The 21,506-nt window shown below is 39.8% G+C and overlaps 1 protein-coding gene across 5 annotated transcripts in view; it reads left to right on the forward strand.

Annotated features, from left to right (window-relative positions):
- pnut (septin 7-like protein pnut) overlaps positions 1–21,506 on the forward strand; it is a 47,389-nt gene that overhangs the window by 18,543 nt on the left and 7,340 nt on the right. For 3 of the 5 annotated variants that reach the window (XM_087340668.1, XM_087340676.1, XM_087340687.1), the window contains 6 exons: positions 104–476; positions 8,984–9,191; positions 11,483–11,735; positions 12,436–12,625; positions 14,524–14,689; positions 17,704–17,745. In XM_087340668.1, the coding sequence (XP_087196794.1) occupies positions 104–476; positions 8,984–9,191; positions 11,483–11,735; positions 12,436–12,625; positions 14,524–14,689; positions 17,704–17,745 (1,232 nt within the window). The remainder of the gene's footprint in view (positions 1–103; positions 477–8,983; positions 9,192–11,482; positions 11,736–12,435; positions 12,626–14,523; positions 14,690–17,703; positions 17,746–21,506) is intronic. The other 2 variants (XM_087340673.1, XM_087340680.1) reach the window with 1 other exon arrangement.

Genomic DNA, 21,506 nt, shown 5'->3' on the forward strand with positions numbered 1-21,506 from the left:
TTTCTGAGATCTCTTTTAGTTACTGTAATAAAGTTCTGTTACTCATTGTATTTGTAAGATGACACTCACAGCTGTAAGAAGGAATCGATTTCTTCTATTTCAGCTGCAAAGTAAGCGTGAGCTGTTTTTCAAGAATGAGCTCCCACCACCCACGTCAGCAGCAGCAGCAGTAGCAGCAGCAGCTGGTGGTGGCACACCGCTGCCGTCCCAGCCGCTCCAACAGCCTTCTGCCGCCACCACCACCACCACCACCACCGCTGGTCTGAAGGAGGCCCTGGCGAAACGTGTAGCCGAGAACCACACAGGTGGCTCTGATGTGCCGGATAATAAGGAACGCTATAACAAAGCCGAGAGAGACAAAGTTCCTGAGAGGCGCACGAAGGAACTTGACGGCTATGTCGGGTTCGCCGATCTCCCCAACCAGGTGTACAGGAAGGCCGTCAAAAGAGGATTTGACTTCACGCTTATGGTGGTTGGTAAGTTTCTAAGCACTGTAATTGTTATGTAAATGTTACCATACTTAACCATTCTGGGCTATTTCAGCATCTTGATTATTTTTATGGATTTGCCTCTCCAGCTACCCACAATCATAAAACAGACAAAGTTATTGGAGATAATCAGTTTGGACTTTGGCGTACTTGATGAATCACTGAACAGATATTCTTCGGACATTATATGTCGGATGGAAAGTGTCAGGCATTATTATGTCAACTGTTAATAGATTTCAAGAAAAGCTGTGATTCAGTTAGGAGAGAAATACATCAAACTGAATATTTTTGCCATTTAAAACGTGTTTATGCTAAGCCTGTCGCATAGATGAACACGGGGAAGGCTACACAATTTTAGAGTAGTTTTCCTTGTACCTACTGGGATGTCGCACAGTGTACGCTGGTAGGAATTGCCCGACGTTTCAGAGGAGCTTTCTGTCGCCACCACCACCGTCGACCTGATGATGGAGACAGTAAGCACCTGTGAAACGTAGGTCAGTTTCTACGAGATTCCACGGTACAACGACATTCCAGAAGTCCGTTGTCGTCACCATTCTCGCCGTCGTGTAATCTTGATGTCACCCCTGTTGTGTACCAACCGGCGTAAAACCCGGGTGCACCTTACTTAAGTCACGTGATGTATATGAACGGCAAGATCTCGGTCGTCTTGCGCAGCGCGGGCAGGAGGAGGACCCCTCCCTCCCACACTCCTTCCAACGTCTGGTGTGCTGCCTACTCCAGCTCTTTTGAACTTTCATCTACAGCAGCAGCTTCTGAACATTTCTCCTAGGCTAATGGAGCTAAATTCAGTAACGGAGCATGTTGGTACAGGGTGCAAAATTCTTTCGTCTCCAGTCTTACCATTATTTCGTCAAACACCAGATATTTATGGGTACTAGTGATGCCCGTTATGTGAGATTTAAGGTTTTCAGGGCGTCGGCTATGATGTTGCGCCGTGTAGTCTCACAGAAGTTGACCGACGTTTCAGAGGTGCGTACTGCCTAGAAGCAGGAGAAGCGGCGGTTATTTGTCCTGGGCTGTCTTTCCAAGAGGAACGTTTTTTTTTTTTTTTTTGTACAACGCACCGTTTTTGAGAAACATGCCGCTGTCTCCTTTTGGGGCACCGTTGTGCCTAATTTCCGAAATTGTTTCCTCTCCGACAGGAAAATTTCATTGTTCTTAAAAGTGTATTTTCTGTAATCTGTTTGGGATAAATTCGATGGGATCTAAACTACAACTGGTGAATGAATTTTCGAGAAATTTCGTATTTTGGTTATGTCATTAGAGTCCAGTCTGAATTAGTGCTCCTTTATGCCCTACAGTCTGTAATACCAACTTGACATTGCGGCGAGCCATTAGCCATGGCAAACTGTGCCTGCTCTGTGATGTATTCACATTGTTAACCACAGTGACCATAAGTGCCATTGTTGCATTTGTTATTCCATTGCTGTATCTGCAATTAATGGACAGGATTGTAAAATTGAATGTCACTTTCTGAAAAGACCCATCAAGTTTGTAAACTTTAATTATGATGCGAGATGGTCATGAAAATTTTGGCACTTAAGTGACATGGAATGACAGAGAAGCGTTAATGTTGGTATTTTGGAACCAGCTGGAGTAGGGGGGCGGGGTTAAAAAGGTAGACAAAATGGCATTACCACCAGCAGCTGCTGTCATTTCCTAGTTGTTCTTTCTGCAGCTGGTTCCATTCTAGCCTGGATTCCAGAAAGAATGTTGGTAACAGCGTAATTCATGCTGTCCCTCTGCATCATACTTGTGAACCGATTGATCGGTATTAATTAAGGTACTTGTGGATGGGTGTGCGATAAATTTTGCTGTAAGTTGATTACATAGTTACAGTAAAACCTCTCTAACTTGGACACTTGCGGTTCCACGATAATGTGTCCAACTTACAGAGGTGTCCAGGATAGAGGGAAAGGGGAAAATATCCTTTCATATTGTGGTGTAATGACAGTGTGGTAATTGTGAAGTATTATGGAGCCCTTCCCAAAAAGGAAATTATTGATAAGAAAAATCAAAAGGGTAAATTAAATTTTCATAACTTTTGTTTTCACTAAATTAAACTTACATGGATAAGCTCAAAGAAGGGCACCAATACCTTACGTTTACCGACAATGTATTCTATTTTACATAATCTAACTACTGTAGGCTTGCTTGAATTAAGAATTGATGACAATAGTATTAATAATCTTTTGAACCCCACTCTCATGGTTGCACATTACACCCCAGCCTCAATGAAATTTTAAATGTTCAGAATGTATTTTTTTAATTGTACTTACAGCATTAGCTCAACATATGATATCACTTAATTCTTGTAAAAAAGTCCGTCACAATACACTGCTTTTTTGCTTTTATCTTGGAATTTGCCATCCTCTTTCTAATTTTCGCCGCAACCCGAATAAAGTTTCAACCATTGCTGGTTGATTATGAGCGAAAGCATACCGTTCTAATTCTTCCATGCATTGCAAAGCCCTCTGATGTGTAGGTGGTTCTTCGTACATAGATAACTCTTCTTCCTCTGAAGATTCTTTACACACATCGTCACTTGAAGTCATCACTTTGTCTAGCACATTATCGATTGTTCCAGCAACATCGTCGTGAACCTCTAGAATGTTGTCGAACGTTGAAAGAGCTTGGACATCAGGAATTTGGTTGCGATACTCCTCAGGAAGACAGTTTATTTCTTCATGAAAACTGTCTTCTTCCATCCCTTCCGCTTCATCCTCAATGGAATCTGCCATAAATCCTGCATGTCGGAAACACTTTGCAATGGTTTGAGGAGAAACTTCTGCCCAGGCACCATGAATCCACCGAATGGCATCTAAGACTGTAACGCTTCTTGAAAATTCGGTCACGTCTTTGCACTTATCTGCAGCATTGATTAGTGAATGCATTAGTTGCTTCCTGTAGAGCAGTTTCACAGATTGAATAATGCCCTTATCTAGTGGCTGCACTTCGCTGGTCAGATTTGGCGGCAGAAATTGTATACTGACGTTTGAGAGATTTGAACTGACGTGGCTTGTAGCGTTGTCGACAAACAATAATATCTTCCGATTAGCCCGCTTCATTTTAAGGTTGACCTCGTTCAACCATTCAGAAAAATTTTTAGATGTCATCCAAGCCTTCTTGTTGTGACACCAAATTACGGGAAGGTCGTCCAATTTCACATTGTTCGTTTTGAAAGCTCTAGGACGTGCAGCATTTCCAATAACTAATGGCTTTAATTTCGCTCCTCGCGAATTGCAACATAGCAAAACAGTAATCCGTCCCTTACATTTCTTCCCTCCTTTACATGTGTCTCTCATTTCTATTAAGGATCGCGTTGGAAGTTGACGGTAGAATAATCCAGTTTCATCCGCGTTGGAAATGTCCTCTTCTGCGTATCCCAACAAAAGGCTTGGAAGTTTGCGTTTCCAATCTTCAGCAGCTTGAAGATCAGCAGAAGCTGATTCGCCAGAAAGGACGTGCAGACTTATGTTATTTCGTTTACGGAAACGATCCAACCAGCCATTGCTCGCCGAGAAATCTTCGGTGTGCAGTCTAGTTGCAATTTCTCTAGCCTTCTCCTGTAAAAGTGTGCCACTAATGGGAATGTTCTTTGCACGACTACACCGGAATAACTCTAACACTTTGTCATTTAGTTCATCATGAGGTGTTTTTCGTAGTCTTTTTCTGTCTGCATTACACTTCCTTTCCCACGCATCGGTAATTGCGGCTCTGTTGCTGTTGATGTTGGAAACAGTAGATTTTGAGATGCCGTATTTCTCTGCCAGCTTCCTGCAACTTTCTCCTATCTTCAGAAGATTCAAAACTTCTTTCTTCTTTTCCAGAGTTAATTCCACCAATTTTCGTTTCCCCATCGCAAAAAGAAAAATCCAATTTCTGTTAACACTGTTGCAAGCTAACTCAGCTGCAAGCACAGTACTGACAAAGTTAGAACTGTACCAGCAATACTACTGTAGTCCAGTGAAGGGTTCAACAAAAGAATAAATATACACTTTCACTGCATTCCAATGATGGGTTCAAAGTCTCACACCCTCAATTATAAGCTAATCCTCAGGTAGAAGGCATTCATCAGTCAGAAATTTAAAATAACAAAATACTAACTGTAAATGTTTCCCATAAAAGCATTGAAGCTAAGTGCATGAACCTGTCCAACTTGCAACAAAAGGGGTGTTCAAGTTCCAGGATAGAGGGGTGTCCAAGATATAGAGTGTTGTGGACATGTAAAATTATAGGATATTCGCCGGTTCCAATTAAAAGTGTCCAATATAGAGGGGTGTCCAGGATATAGGGTGTCCAACTAGAGGGGTTTTACTGTATATCGCAGTAATTAAATTAAACACTGAAAAGAATTAGGATGTTCAGGAAAATGGTGTTCTATTTGACGTGTGCAAATTGACACTAAAAGCGCTCTCTCATTCTCTTTCCATATGGAAGAGGCTGTGCATTCCTATCTAATCCACTCTTAATTTGACTCTGTGCCATGTGGTAGATGGGGAACTTGAATGTGAAATCTGCTCATTGAATCTGAAGTTGAGTCAAGTGGATTCAAGGGCTGAATGATGGAAATGGTCACATTGACCTGCCTAGAAGAAGAATGGGAACGTATATTTGGAACATTGCTAGGAAGCAGCCCCAAGATAAACCTCTCCATTTTCTAGCATAACCATTTCAGCCCTGAAGGTGGAGGCAGTATGTTTATCAGAATTGCTTGTACTTACCTGCATGGCGTCACATACACTCTGTAATTTTTTAAAGTGTCATATGAGTACTGCGCTTTGTTCAAAGATTTTGTTAACACAAGAGAATCGTTCTTAAGCTGCAACACTACCCAACCGCATTTTGTTTAGATTTTCACTTTACATACTTATCTTGGACTTCTCCAGATGGGAGCACACACAATCAAATAGATCATGTGTTAGTAAATAATAGAAGGCACACAAATATAATTGATGTGAGGTGTTTCAGAGGAGCAGACTGTGACACTGATCATTATCTGGTGGTAGCAAAAGTGAGGGAGCGGCTTTCAGTAAGTAGACGAGCTAATGACACAGAAAGATTTGATTTGAAAAAATTAAGTGAGGGAGAGGCGAAGGAACAATATCAAGTTGAAATTTCGAATAGGTTTCAAATTTTAGAGACGGATGAAGATAATGAAAGTGTGGACATCAACAGGGAGTGGGAAAATGTCAGAAACTGCATCAAAATTTCAGTGAAAGAGAAACTAGGATACTACAGGTGAAAGCAAAATAAACCGTGGTTTGATGAAGAATGTTCCAAATTAATAGATCGAAGGAAGCAAACAAAACAAATGCGGATAATCTATGTAACCTGAGACGTGAGGCTAGTAGAACCTTTAGGAATAAGAGACGGGAATACCTGAAGGGCGAAATTGCTGAACTTGAGACAAATAATAAGGAAAAAAACATCAGAGACCTGTACAGAGGCATTAATAACTTTAAGAAAGGATATCAACCCCAGACCGATTTGGTAAAGGATGATAGTGACAATTTGGTTGCAGATCCAATAAAAATTGTGAATAGGTGGAAAAATTTCTCTAGCGACCTCGTAAATGTTCATGAGACTCGTGATATTAGACAGATTAAAATACATACAGCTGAACTGTTGGTGCCAGAACCTAGTTTAGATGAAGTTGAACTAGCCATTGGGAAGTTGAAAAGTTATAAATCTCTAGGTATTGATCAGATTCCAGCAGAATTAATTAAAGCAGGTGGCAAAGGGTTGCATATGAGGATCCACAAGCTTATTCAGTTAATTTGGGATAAGGAAGAGATGCCACAAGAATGGAAGGAATCCATAATTAATCCTATTCATAAGAAGGGGGACAAGACTGAGTGTGGTAATTACAGAGGAATTTTGCTGCTATCAACCTCATACAAAATTCTATCAAACATTCTTTTGAAAAGATTAACCCCATATGCGAATGAAATAATTGGGGATCATCAGAGTGGGTTCAGACGAAACAGATCAACGATTGATCAGATCTTTTGCATTCGTCACATACTAGAGAAAAAATGGGAGTTCGTTGGGACTGTACATCAATTATTCATGGATTTCAAAAAAGCCTATGACTCTGTGAAGAGAGAAGTGTTATATAATATTCATATTGAATTTGGTATACCAAAGAAGCTAGTGAGTCAAATAAAAATGTGCTTAAATGAAACCTGTGGCAAAATTTGAGTAGGCAAATATGTATCTGAGATTCTTCATCAAGAACGGTCTAAAACAAGGAGACGCTTTGTCTCCCTTGCTCTTTAACTTTGTGCTAGAATATGCCATCAGGAAAGTCCAAGATAGGCAGGAGAGTTTGCAATTGAATGGGACACATCAGCTATTGGCATATGCTGATGATGTTAATTTATTGGGGGACGATATGAATACAATAAAGAGGAACGCAGAAGTTTTACTGGAGGCTAGTAGACAGGTGGGGCTAGAAGTAAATTCAGAAAAAAACTAAGTACTTGTTAGTATCTCGTCATCAGAAGACAGGCGGGCAAAATTATTTGAAAGGGTTACAAAGTTCAAATATCTGGGAACAACAATAACAAATCAAAATGACACTCATGAGGAAGTTAGGAGGAGATTAAATTCTGGAAATGCTTGCTACTTCTCAGTTCAAACTATTTTGTCTTCCCGTCTGATTTCTAAGAACCTGGAAATTAAAGTGTACAAAACAATAATCTTGCCTGTTGTTTTGTATGGGTGCAAAACATGGTCTCTCACTCAGAGGGAGGAACACAGATTGCAGGTGTTTGAGATTAGGGTGTTGAGGAGGATATTTGGGCCTAAGAGAGAAGACGATGGGGCGTGGAGAAAACTGCATAATGATGAGCTTAAGAATCTGTACTCCCCCAGTATTGTCAGGGTGATTAAGTCGAGAAGAATGAGATGGGCTGGGCATGATAAGCTCAGAATGTTCAAAATCATGTATTTCATAGAGTTTTGTTGGTTCTAAGAGTTAAAGTTGCCCATAGCAATGTACTTTTTACTTCAGTGTTGACGTTACAATATATACAGAGTGATTCAAAAGGTTGGGGCCAAACTGAAGGAGCGTATAGAGGGACTGAGAGAGAACTACTTTCGAATAGGAATCCATGTCCTCCAAAGTTATCCTGAGTCAGTCAAGGCTATTGAAGGTAGGGAAGTCTGATAACATACTGCTGAAATAATTTGGTTTGTAAGATTGCTAATGTAATCCTTGTACATTAATAACAAATTAAGCTAGTAGGAGAATAGCAAAGTACGATTATTTCAGCGGTATGTTATCAGACACCCCTGCCTTCAATGGCCTTGACTGACTCAGGATAACTTTGGAGGACATGGTTTCCTATTCAAAAGTAGTTCTCTCTGCCCCACTTAATGGTACCTGCACTTTGTCATGGTGGTGGGGCTAGAGTACCTCAGTGATCCCAAGAGCTAAGCTGGCAGTGGCATAGCTACTGGTATGGCCTCCATAGCCAGATTGGTCGAGGGGGAGAGGTCAGACTAAGACAGGTACCCTGGTCCTTCAGGTTGGGGGTTAGTCGCAAGGCTAACAACTTTGCACTGTAAAAAGGAATATGTTTCAAAACCTCAATCAAAGCCTCAGACAGACGGACCTAACAGAGGACCGAATTGAGGAGGCCATGGACCGAATACGGACCGGAGAGCCATAGAAGAAGAAAAAGTAGTTCTCTCTATATGCTCCTTCAGTTTGGCCCTAACCTATTGAATCATCGTGTGTGTGTGTGTGTGTGTGTGTGTGTGTGTGTGTGTGTGTGTGTGTGTGTGTGTGTGTGTGTGTGTGTGTGTGTGTGTGTGTGTGTGTGTGTGTGTGTGTGTGTGTGTGTGTGTGTGTGTGTGTGTGTGTGTGTGTGTGTGTGTGTGTGTGTGTGTGTGTGTGTGTGTGTGTGTGTGTGTGTGTGTGTGTGTGTGTGTGTGTGTGTGTGTGTGTGTGTGTGTGTGTGTGTGTGTGTGTGTGTGTGTGTGTGTGTGTGTGTGTGTGTGTGTGTGTGTGTGTGTGTGTGTGTGTGTGTGTGTGTGTGTGTGTGTGTGTGTGTGTGTGTGTGTGTGTGTGTGTGTGTGTGTGTGTGTGTGTGTGTGTGTGTGTGTGTGTGTGTGTGTGTGTGTGTGTGTGTGTGTGTGTGTGTGTGTGTGTGTGTGTGTGTGTGTGTGTGTGTGTGTGTGTGTGTGTGTGTGTGTGTGTGTGTGTGTGTGTGTGTGTGTGTGTGTGTGTGTGTGTGTGTGTGTGTGTGTGTGTGTGTGTGTGTGTGTGTGTGTGTGTGTGTGTGTGTGTGTGTGTGTGTGTGTGTGTGTGTGTGTGTGTGTGTGTGTGTGTGTGTGTGTGTGTGTGTGTGTGTGTGTGTGTGTGTGTGTGTGTACACACACACACACACACACACACACACACACACACTTGATTTTCATTGCTGTGCTCAAGGGCAAAATAAAGTTTACACTTTATCCTACAGGAAAATCTGGTCTTGGGAAGTCAACACTCATGAACTCCATGTTCCTGGCTGACATCTACTCGACTGAATATCCCGGTCCATCACATCGGATAAAGAAAACTGTTCAAGTTGAGACTACGAAGGTGCTGCTCAAGGAGAATGGCGTGAATCTAACTCTGACCGTAGTGGACACGCCTGGCTTTGGCGATGCTGTCGACAATAGCAATTGGTTAATATTGTGATTTGTACAGAAAAGTAGTAATTCACATTCAGACTTGGTGATAATGAAGCCAGCCTTGTTAACATTTGTCACCCATGCATTGTGATCCCATGTACCTGTCAAGGTAGGTCAGTCCATGCCCTGATTGGTGGACGCAGATGGGGCTCTCAAGTTTTCCTTCTCATCACCCAAACTTCTTCCACTTTTGTGTCTCACCCTGTCATCTCTGTTGTCATCTTTCTCCTTCTTCTCAACTGGCCCCCTTTGTATATTGACCACCTACCACATCATCAACATAATTACCACGCCATACTCATCTGGATCTCCCAGTCTGTTTGTTTTCATAACAGTTGTTTTTTGTTCCAATTCAACTTATGAATTTCTTAGTTTAAGGCATCAGGTTTATGAAACTCCCATCTCACCGCCAGGAATCTTTCCTATTTCCATGGTCCTACCCTAAGCTTTCAACTAAACTTCCAACTTATTTGTCTTCTCTCTGCTTATGTGTCTCTGACTCAGAAATGAAGGTTAGTGGACTCTCCTTACTGCCCCTACATGCAGATCTAGGTGCAGAGTGAGGACATAATTCATATACACTCATGTAGTGCCTTAGTTGGTCCCAGGTGGCGTAGACCAGTGGTATTCAACCTTTATACCCCTAAAGTTGTTTGTGTATAATTCAGGTTATACATAGTATATAATCTACATCTAAAATAAATTAAATGAATTACATTACTAATTATTCAGTGTTTATCATAATTTTTTTTTAAATTTCACATACCCTCAGGTTGAATACCACTGGCATAGACCATAGACTCTTTTGATGGCCATGTAATCAGTGGTCTGGCTCTGCCACTCTGACTGGGAGCTGCGATGTAATCAGCGACACGTTAGAACCACCTCCAACAACATATACATTCAATCAGCCTGAGGTTTCAACCCAAACTGAAAATCTCCCAACCCCTCTGTACCTGGTGTGAAGACAAATTCATGTTTGCCACCCACACTTGATGTCAGACAGCCCCAAAATATTGACCAATAGCCCCCAGTCAGAAGACCACGGTCCCGATTTGTTGGGGTACACATAAAAAGTTATGTGACAGTAATCATACTGAATACTTTAACATTCTTCACAAATTCCTTAAACAAAATCAGTTAAAAATGAACAGGCTACTGAAATAAATATAATTATACATCTAAGAGGCTTCACAATATATTCAGGGAATAATTTCCTGTATTGGTGGACATTAATATATTTATTCAAAATCCTTTCAATGAGTCCAGTATCTTCTCATCATAGGGGTTGAATACTGAAGTTACAAAGAAACAGAAATCTCCAATGATTTACGAACTAAAACTAAGAATCAAAAGTCTGTCACTGATTAACATTCGGCTGAGCATAAGGAAAGGTTACTGCTCTCGGGCCATGTGATATTAATCTGCACTCTAGGAACCACAAGCTGCAATGAACTGTCCTGTTAAGGGGAAATCAATTATTCTCATCCATCTGGTTCATAACTGAAGTATCCCTTTATAAGAAAATAATTTTCAGTGTTTTTAACTGTAGTGAGTTTTAAGTGGAATAATAATATTGAACTCATTCCTACTGACTGTTGAATGTTTTTATGGACTTCCCTTGTAGTTTATCCTAACTTTTATTGTTCATGCAATTCTTATTTCTAGGGGATGCTTTAGTTTGGTTAGTGGTAATTCCTTAGGTATTTGCAACTGATATTTTTGTCTTATAATTATGGTTTATAGTAAGACTGGGCACTTTTCACATTTGCTAGATAACTGTTTTTATACACAAGCCAAACAAAAAGAAAACTCAAAACAGCGGTTGTGGTTCGCAAGATTTACAATTTTTATGAAAGGGGTTGGCAGGATGAAAAAGTTTGGGAACCACAGGTCTAAAACTTGGTTCCAGGCATAGCCAAGGATTTCTGGGTCACAGGGTCACATAGTCATTTTGGTCACAAACGGATTGTTGGTTTCAGCTCTTTCCTGTAGATTTCTAGCACTAAAAAAGGTCTGAAGTATAAATCAAATCCGTACTCATATAAACCAAACCTCAATCTGAGGAACATTGCAGCAAGATGAAACTAAACTGCGGTGCCAGAAAGTGCTGACACTGTTGGTGCACATGTACGTTAGGTGGTGGTGGGGAATGTGTTACTAGATGAGAAGAGAAGAACGAGCCATACGCAGGATATTAGGAAACTGTTTCAATTACTGTGGAGCAGTGGGAATTTCAGTGATGGCTGTAGTTAGAATGATGTTTGTTCATGAATGTGTTTCAGTTGGCTGCCTGTAATAGACTATATTGAGTCAAAATATGAGGAGTACCTGAATGCGGAGTCACGTGTCAACCGTCGCACGCTGGCTGACAGCAGAGTTCATTGTTGTCTGTACTTCATAGCTTCGTCAGGTCACGGCCTCACGCCCCTTGATGTGGAATTTATGCAGAGGCTGCATGATAAAGTTAATGTCATTCCTATCATTGCCAAGGCTGACACCATGACACCAGATGAATGCAGTCACTTCAAGAAACAGGTAATGACTTGTCCTAGCGTACCGTCACATTGTGTGCATCAAATCATAACATTTGCTTTTGTGTGTTGGCCACAGTGCTGCAGCAGTGATTACTTGATATCTTTTTCAAGAACTGCACTCTGTAGAACACTGAATAAATTGTATTTTCTTCAGCATTATGTGATGAGTCCATAAAGCCGTAATTTACCCCCCCCCCCCGTTTGTTTGTTTTTTGTTTCTCTCTCTCCTCTCCTCCCCCCCCCCCCCCAGATCAAAATGGGGCAGCATTAAATCACCTCCGCTTTGGCACAGGGATATCTAAAATACTTACCCACATCTTGTTTTTACCAGATGGTGGGTTGTAGGAAGAATGATAAATAATAAAGTAGCTCCTTTTGCAGAAACCCCCCATGGAAGCATTATTGATTTATTCTGTTTCATAGTAGCAGTGATATTCAGAAATTTATACAAGAGCAAAAAAAAAAAATGCTGCTGTTGGAGAGGTGTCAATGAGAAAATGGCAGATTTCTTCTGTTCCCAAATACAGAGGTGTCAAAAGAACTTACATAGTTGATCTCCATCAAAAAAGTAGTAAACACAGGAAAATGTCCACTTTTGAGAGTCAATTTTGTGAACGTTTTTCCTTCCTGTATGAAAATAATAATATGAGCATGTTTCCTTTACTTGCCCTTTGCTGAAATTTGATGTCTTCAATTCACAGATTCTGAATGAAATCTCTCAGCACAAGATTAAAATTTACGAGTTTCCTGACACGGAGGATGATGAACAAGCAAAGCTACACAAAATATTACAAGATCGTGTGCCATTTGCTGTAGTTGGCTCCAATACAGTTATAGAGGTTGACAGCAAGAAGATTCGTGGTAGAAAGTATCCGTGGGGCATTGCAGAAGGTGTGTTGCAATTACTTGATGATCCAGTATGTGTGTGAAGAATCTTTTTTCATGTAAGATTTGAGGTTTTTCACAGCGGTGAGTATGAAGACTTCTGGGTTGTTGCGCCGTGTAGTCTGGTAGATGTTTACCAACGTTTCAAAGTTCATACTGCCTCCGTCATCAGGGCAATGAATATGAAGATTCCTATCTTCTGGGTTGTTGCGCTGTGTAGTCTGGTAGATGTTTACCAACGTTTCAAAGGTCATACTGCCGCCGTCATCAGGGCGATGAATATGAAGACTTCTGTCTTCTGGGTTGTTGCGCCGTGTAGTCTGGTTGATGTTTACCAGCGTTTCAGAGGTCATACTGCCTCTGTCATCAGGGCCTCTTCATCGCCCTGATGACGGAGGCTATATGACCTCTGAAACGTTAGTAAACATTGACCAGACTACACAGCGCAGCAACCCAGAAGACAGAAATCTTTATCTTTTTTCATAATTTCTTGTTCTAAAAAAAGCAGTTAAAATGAAATGGAAATATAATATTTATTATTTCAATGAAACTTACGCCATGTTTATCCAGATATCACGTTTTGCTTAAAAACCTGATGTATGTCATATAGAAGAATTCATGTACTGTGCAAGGTAATATACTACACAGATCTGTAGACTTGACAACACTGCATGCAAGCTGCCATTAGGCAATACAGAGAGCTTCACCTTGGATGTTTATACTAAGAAGACTGCAAAGCATCACACTAACCTCACTCCATCCCAGTCCCACTTCCTGCATGTACAGCCATTAAAAATAAATGAAACAATCATTTACTGTTTGTGAGAAACTTAATATTTAATGAGAAGCAGAACAAAAGGTGCAAGAAGGTTTGAAGTAGGTGAAATGAGCATTCTAGAGAGAAGAAAGAATAAAGATATTTTTTCTCAGAGTTGTGTTAACCTGTTTGTGACCAAATGGCAAACATTTCTGGTGTTACGTGAAGCATGTACTTCACTTATGAATGAGAGGCAGCAGTTCGGTTGTGGGGTGTCAAGTCAGGTGTGCCACTTGAAGGATTTAAAAATCACACAGTAAACTGGAATTCAGGGCTTCTTGCAAAGTGAAGATTAGTCCCAGAAACTTTGAAATCAAATAATTTCTGCATAAAATGGCAAATAAATATCACAGTAATGTTAATGAGTAATGAGATTAATGATTATGAAACTTATGAAAAATGAAATTTAAACAGTCCTCTGACAGTATAGCTGATAGTCAAAAGAATTCGCTGTTGTAAGATTTGAGGTTTCTGCAGCGGTGAGCCTGAAGATTGCCGTCTTCTGGGTTGTTGTGCCATGTAGTCTGGTAGGTGTCCATTGCTTTATTTGTAGCCAGTCAAAATGACTGCACCTACCTGTGTTTATGATTTACTTCTCAGAACTTCTTTGTTTCCTTTATTTCACTTGTGACATCCAACATGCACCCACATTATGGAAATAGCACTCTCTTATAAATCAATCGTGTTATAGCCAAAATGCATTTTTAAAATGCTCATTAACAAAGAAATGACTGTAGTAGGTTTCTGTAAGAATCTATTGTCTTAGTATCTTGCTTTGAAGCAGCCTTCGTTTTATGCTTAGAATTTTGCTCGAGTTTATCATAAAGGTTGAGATCTGTTCTATTTTAACACTCACTGTCACTTTTTGATATGGAAAATGTATATTTTTAAATTGTGACACTTTCACACAGAGTTCGTGATGTTTGGTTTCAAAAAGTGGTTCATTCATATGTACATTATATGTCATTAAAAGAAAGGATAACTTTTATCACCATTAGTGTTCTTCTGGACAAGTACAGATAAAAATTTCCATGCACTTTGAATGTATGTAGATTCATCGTTTGATATTGTTGTGTGTTCACTTTAGTGGAGAATCTGGAACACTGCGACTTCATTGCGTTACGTAACATGCTGATACGCACGCACCTGCAGGACCTGAAAGATGTCACAAACAACGTACACTATGAGAACTACAGGTGTCGCAAGCTGGCAGGGTTGGGCACTGATGGCAAGCCAACACGCATATCCAATAAGTAAGTGACGCAAGTTGTCAGCACCAATGTTTGTGTTTATTTTTATAAAGTAATAGGCATTAAATCAATGGAAACTGAATTGTTGTATTTGAGAGTACTGGATGAAAGTTCATAGATGTTTGGAAATTATATGATGCTAATTTATGTCAGTTTTTTATGTATGGTAAGTACATTGCCTTTACATAGTCCTTATTTTAATTTTCCTTAGCAGTATTTTGGAGGTAATAATTGGATAGCTTCAATTAATTACATTTGACAGAAAGTGGAATGAAAATGCCAGAATGTTATGATAGTTGGCTTCATGAGCAGGAGGGAGAGAAAGTGTTAAATTTGGGTACTGCTTGTACATGTATAAATAGCTATTTGACATTTCTATTCATTTTGTGGACCTTTAGTAGAAGGTTCCACTTCAGAGATGAACCATCTCTTTGAAATTTGTAAATTCTGATTATATTCCCTGATGACCCATTAATGATTTATTATGCTACTGTGAAACTCTGCTTATTTTGTTCTTATCCTCTCAGATGAGTTTATCAGTTATGTGTATTGGTATATTTATTTGCCTTGGAGGCATCAATGTTGGGAGATTATTTTATGAGTTTTGTTGACAGTTTTTGTATTCAGTTCTAGCTTTTTAACTAATCTCAACATCATCCTCCTGTTTTCAAATTTGCCTAACAAGGTTATGGTGATTATGGTAAACTGTAGGTCCCCTCTGGTGACCATCTTCATAATCACTGGGATGCTTGCGCACGCGCCCCCCCCCAACTCAGAAATGGATTCTGGATCTGACTAGTGTTTACATAGGGCAGTAAAGGTCATCAGACATCTCCAGAGGCATCCGATATCAAGCAATTAATAAATAATGTAAACAAGAATATTATTCTTTTGGAGGGGTTTGTGAATTGGCAAAAGTAGACATTGTGTGCGTGTGTCAGAGAGAGGGAGAGAGAAATGAGTATGTGATATAATTCATGAAGAAATTTGTCTTGCCTGATTAGCTCTGAGCCATACCTAATGTACAGGGGTGTCAGAATTGTATACCATTAATGATAGGGAAGCTTCAGGATGTCGGTATGGGTCACAGGCCAAACAAGCAGGTCCAGAACTGCTTCTGCTAGAAGATGGCTGTCTTCTGGATTGTTGCGCCTTGTAGTCTGGTAGAAGTTTACCGACGTTTTAGAGGTCTTTGCAATCACCCTTATGATGGAGGCAGCAAGGACCTCTGAAACGTCTTTAAACTTCTACCAGACTTCACGGTGCAGCAAACCAGAAGACAGCCATCTTTCTTCTTACCGCCATGAAAACCTCAAATCCTACACAACTTTGGTGGCTCATGCAGGGTGCAGCAGGGTGTTTTAACATAAATTTATACATACCAGCCTTCATGACACCATCTTCAGTGTCTTCATTATTTCATGTGTGTTAAAACGCACGTTTGCATTTTGAAATGTTAATGTCTTTATGAAATTTAAATTGAAAAATTAAAATTGAAGGTATAAAAGGGGTTAAGTTAAAATAGTTTTTAAAATAATTGTACCTTGTTAAAATTTATTATAGTTCAGAATTTATCATTTTCACTTCTCATGCATCACTTTCCACTTCCTGGTTTTTATTTGTCATAACCTAGGTCACTCTTATCTTTACCACATCACTTGTTTGTTTTAGTTTTTTGAGTTGCCTATTATTTTCAGAAATCTTGATCACTCACACTTGACAATATCAAATATGTTGTTACTTAATGTGGTTGTTTCTCCTCTGCTGTGTGACTGGTTGTTCTACACTGTGTTAGTCTGATACCAACGTACCAGGTTGCAATTGAAAGCAGTTTGTTTTTTATATGGCTTGCTGTCAGTTTTACTTTTGGTCCACTTTTTTTCAATAGCTGAATCAACATATTAGAATCTGTAGTGGACTGATCATTTAGTATTGATCTAAATTCTTCAGCTTTGTATATGTGGATTTTTTTAATAACGGTATTTATCCCTTTGTGTGAGTTCAATTTAAGTATCGTACTACCTCCTTTTCTTTTTGTAAATCATGATCTGATACAGAAATATCCATTTTATTTCCACATCTCAAGACTGTCTGGATTTGAACTGAGCTCTGACTGGCACAGTATAGTCTTGAAAGTTTGAGTGTTGTGAGCAAATGGGAACATAGAAGAAAAAAAAGCACATTGTCACTTTATCCAGTTCACTTATTTAATCCTGTACTTAGTAACTTTGGGAGCCAGAGTAGCTCAGTCAGTATGGGCGACTGGGGTCCGATCCCCGACAGGGGCAGAGGATTTTTCTTCTAGCCTCTGCATCCAGACTGGCTCTGGGGCTCACCCAGCCTCCTGTCCTGTCCTTTCCTGGGTGTAAAGCATGGCCAGGGTGTGACACTGACCACTCACCCCTATCTAGGCTTGAGGTCTCCCCCGAAGTGCGAACTTTATTTTTACTTTACTTGGCAACTTTGAAAGTTTGGGCTCCTGACAGAATCTGGGACAATGCAGGACTGAAATATGGTATCAGCATGCAGATACTCTTCTGTAATGCTAACGTGACAATTGAGGTTAAATCTGTTGTGATATATTTTACACTGTATTTGTTTATTGACATGATGTTTGATGTACCTTGTTTCTGTTTACCTCTTAGATGTGGTTGTGTAGCTGAGCATGGTTCTCTTAATGTTGTGTGTTTGTGATGAGTTAATTGTTACATTAACCAGTATTTATATTTCCATAATGAAATTTACCTCTTGTTCAGTTATTGAACTACATACAGTTCTTTAGTATTCATATAATATACGATTGGTATAGTCACACCAGTGTTACCAGTTGGCAGAATTCTGCGTTCGTTCAGAATAGTCACGACACTTGAATAACTAACTGGCTGTTAACTTCATTTACTGGGATGACTGCTCTACTGTGACTTTGTAGACATGTGCATGCAAAAATGGTTGTTGTTTTGTTCTAAAAAATATGCCTCCTCAATAATTTGGCTAATGTTTCCCTCCTTGTTGTCTAGTGTATGCCCTCAAGGAGTGATGAACAGTTTCATGACCGTATGGTAAGTTCTCCTGGCAATCAGTGGAAACTTTATTCCTTATTTGCTAATTGAGTATTGTACTGTGCAGATAGATGTAGGCTTTTTGTGTCTAGAAATAAAAGAAAGACCATTTTTGTATGCCATGGCCATTTCTTTTGTCATGCGTGAAGAAAGAAACGTCAAGTCTGTTGTGACAAAGGGAGAGGAAATGCTTTGGGAGGACCAAGTTTCTTTTTCTATGTTATGACGGCAGATGTATTACCATGGTCTTCTGTCATACAGTTTTGGGCAGTAGTTTGGTGCCTAAAATGTGTCCGGAAATGTCCATAATTAGTAACAGTGATCAGAAGTATGTATGATTTGAGGTTTCAACAGCGGAGAGTCTGAAGATTGCAGTCGTCTGGGTTGCCGCGCCATGTAGTCTGGTAGATGTCCACCAGACTACATGGCGCAACAACCCAGAAGGTGGCAATCTTCAATCAGATGTATAGTTTCACAATTTTATATATGCTTTTTAAACTTAACATATTAACTTCTGAGAGACGTGCCTTTTTGTTGAAGGAGGGTGGAACTTTCTTATTGACAGTCCCCCTGATATAATTTATGCTAATAAAATTCATAGCCTGACCTCCAGAGAATTTAGAAGTTGTTTGTTCTGTTTCTAGTTATGGGTTTTGGTGAATACCATTCTTCCATCAGTTTTGCTGTGATCATGGGATATCATAATTTTACTTTGTCACATTTCTGTTTATTGTAACAAAATCCCTTTTCTTAGTTGCAGTGGAAATGTTATTACAGTAATATCATATGAAATAATATAAGTATTAGGTGCTAAAATGCAACTCCCAACTTCATTCAGTCATAATTATACACCGTCTTAGATATAGTAAAATGTTACCACATGTCAGGTAAAAGGAAAGTGATGGTTTTATGAGGTGGAACATACTACCTAAATTTAGCTCTGAAGATAGAGGCAGTATCCTACTCTGAAACATTGGCAAACAGCCAAAAAGTACTTGGTGCAATGACCCTCTTTGCCTCCATCCTGTGGAATCCTCAAATACTACATGTATTTTCTTGAGTTACAATTTGATGTGTGAAAAAGTGTTGTCTTTCAATTGGACACAGTATGTTCCATAATACTACTGTAGTTGCATTATATGATCCTCCACTGTTGATGCTCTTTTTTTGTGGTATGTTCCATTCCTGTTTTAACTTGGAGTAATTTTATTCTCTCTCGAATGGGGTTGATGTTATTTGAATTCGTGATGTCATACATTAGTGACATTTTCCAATTTGTCTTTGTGTTGTGCCTTTGGAGAAATAACTCCTGATGTTTGGCATGTTGGATAATTTATTAACATGTTCACTCGCAGTAGCTCTGTTGCTTTCCTCTCAGCCCAGCCATTTTGAGCCATTCACTAATGTTCTGTATTATTATATGGTAAAGAAATGATCTGCATATGTTCAAGGAATGCCTTTGGTAGCTGCATGCACCATCTAACAACAGAGGAGAAAATTGTATGTTGAAAATACAGAAAATAAATTATTAAACATTGTTCCACAGTTCATCTGTTGTCAAATAAAATGGGATAGATTAATCTCTTATAATTTTGGCTTGATAAGAAAGCACATCAGTCAGTGAATTATTATCTGTGTTGCTATTTAGCAAGAACGTTAGTATGGATAGGTCTCAATTCAGTGTAATTTGTAAGCTTTGGATATTCAATTTTAATTAGATGAGAGGGGTCCGCAGTGGCCGCGCGGTCTGAGGCGTGGGCCTTGTACCGCTTGGTTACTGGGACCGTGTGTTCGAATCCCACTCAAGCCATGGATGTTTGTCCGTGTCTTTCTGTGTTGTGCTGTCCTATGTACACAGTAGAGGCCTTGCCTCATCCAAATGTCTATGGATCAAGCCAATGTAAAGTTGGGACCTGCAGTGCACAGGAACGGGTCTATCGCAGTATCCAGTATTAGATGAGAACCACAGATTATTATTTTAATTGGCATCCATATCAATGATAATACTATTGATACACGTACTTTGTTGTTTTATGTTCACTCCATTTCAGTTCTTGGACATTTATTTTAAGTAAAAATAAATGTTTGAAGGTTGTCTGTGTCTCCATGACCTAGCATCAGCATGTTAACTGTTCAACAAATTTTGATATTTGGTGTCTAATTTATTCATGTAATGTTGAACAGTTGCGAGTTTTGTGAAAATTTGATCAGTGTAATGGCTACTTTACATGTAGATCAAAGTCGGTGATAATTAATATCATGGGATTTGAGGTTTTCATGGTGGCTAGTCTGGCGATGGCTGTCTTCTGGGTTGTTACACCATGAGGTCTGGTAGAAGTCCTTGCTGCCTTGATCATCAGGGTGATGAGTAAGCTACATGCAAGGAATTGGTTTGAAATATATGAACCACTGGTCAAGGTAGAACCTTGACTGGATGAGTAGGGAACTACATTGAGGGGTAGGGTGAGGGGAAAGGAACCAACAGGAGCAAGGGGTCATACCATAGCCTGGCCAGAAGGGCGGGGTGGAAATGACATGCAAGAGAGACAGAATAAAGGATGCAGCTCTCAGTTATAAGGGCCCTTCAGGGTCTATCAGGTAGATTTCCAGACGAGAAGTACAGGTGGACAAGGAGGAGCATAAGGAAAGGAAATGTACAGGGGAGAAAAGAACTATATAACATAAGAGGGTGGAGAGAGGAAAGAAGGAACTGGCTAGGGTCAGGTGGTGTCTTGAAAAGGACGTTGTGCTGACCTAATCGCTTGTACTGGCATTGCTTAACCACTCTCTCAATGGATGTCTGAAGCATCCGGTACAGCATCACCAGACTCGACCTGGTTGTCGGGCCACCACACTGACCTTTTCAGGACACCACCCAGCCCTGAATAGATCATATTTCCTATCTCCAATCTCTCATGTTGCTAAGAACACTTAAAAATTAACAAGTCAAGTTTTGAGTTCAGCACTGTCCAATCCTAGGTTTGGTCCATTTGATGTGCATTGTGATGCACAAATGATATTCTCTTTCCTTGTCAATGATGTCACATCATACTTTAAAAGAGAAAGCTGCCTCTCATCGTGTCACATTTGTGCATTTTGTCTCCTTTAATCTCTCTCCACAACAGCACATTTTAAGTCTTTCTATGGTGCTCTTGCAACTTCTTTATCTTCTCCCCCACACACAATTAAACCTGTATTTTAAGAAATTCAAGGCCTTTAAATACAACTTGGGCTATTTATTTTTATGACAACAGACATTCTCTGGGTCGTTTAAAATCGTGTTGACTTCAAAGTGAAAGGTGTGGACTGTAGCGAAAGTGGAATTTGCTAATGTGTGTGTCCTGTGGCCATGGTTGAATATAAGCATGGGAATTCAAGTTTAGGTCTTAAATGACTTTCCTCTTTTTGCATTCAGTAGGTCCATAGTGTATAATGTTTGATAGAACTCCAGATGGTCTCTGGAATTATTGGTTCATCTGAAGCCGTGTCAGTGATAACAAGTGCATTTTGAGACATGTTTGTTAGCCTTTTTCTGTTGTCTGTTCCCCTGCTTATTATGTTACTTTAGTCTCTTTTCTGAAAAAATAACAGGCCATTGCTAAGGTTGTGATTAACATAAAATCATATTCATTATTGATGTTTTCTGTTTCAGCCAAAAATTGTACACATCAAAAATAAATGTTGCATACAACTTATCATGTTATGAAAATTATCATTTGAAATTAATGATGTTCTTTGAAAGCCACAAACATGTCTGGTAT

The sequence above is a fragment of the Zootermopsis nevadensis genome, unplaced genomic scaffold (assembly GCF_977971745.1).
Source record: "Zootermopsis nevadensis isolate Lab colony 2312 unplaced genomic scaffold, Znev_1.0 Znev_ptg000003l, whole genome shotgun sequence".
Classification (NCBI taxonomy): domain Eukaryota; kingdom Metazoa; phylum Arthropoda; class Insecta; order Blattodea; family Termopsidae; genus Zootermopsis; species Zootermopsis nevadensis.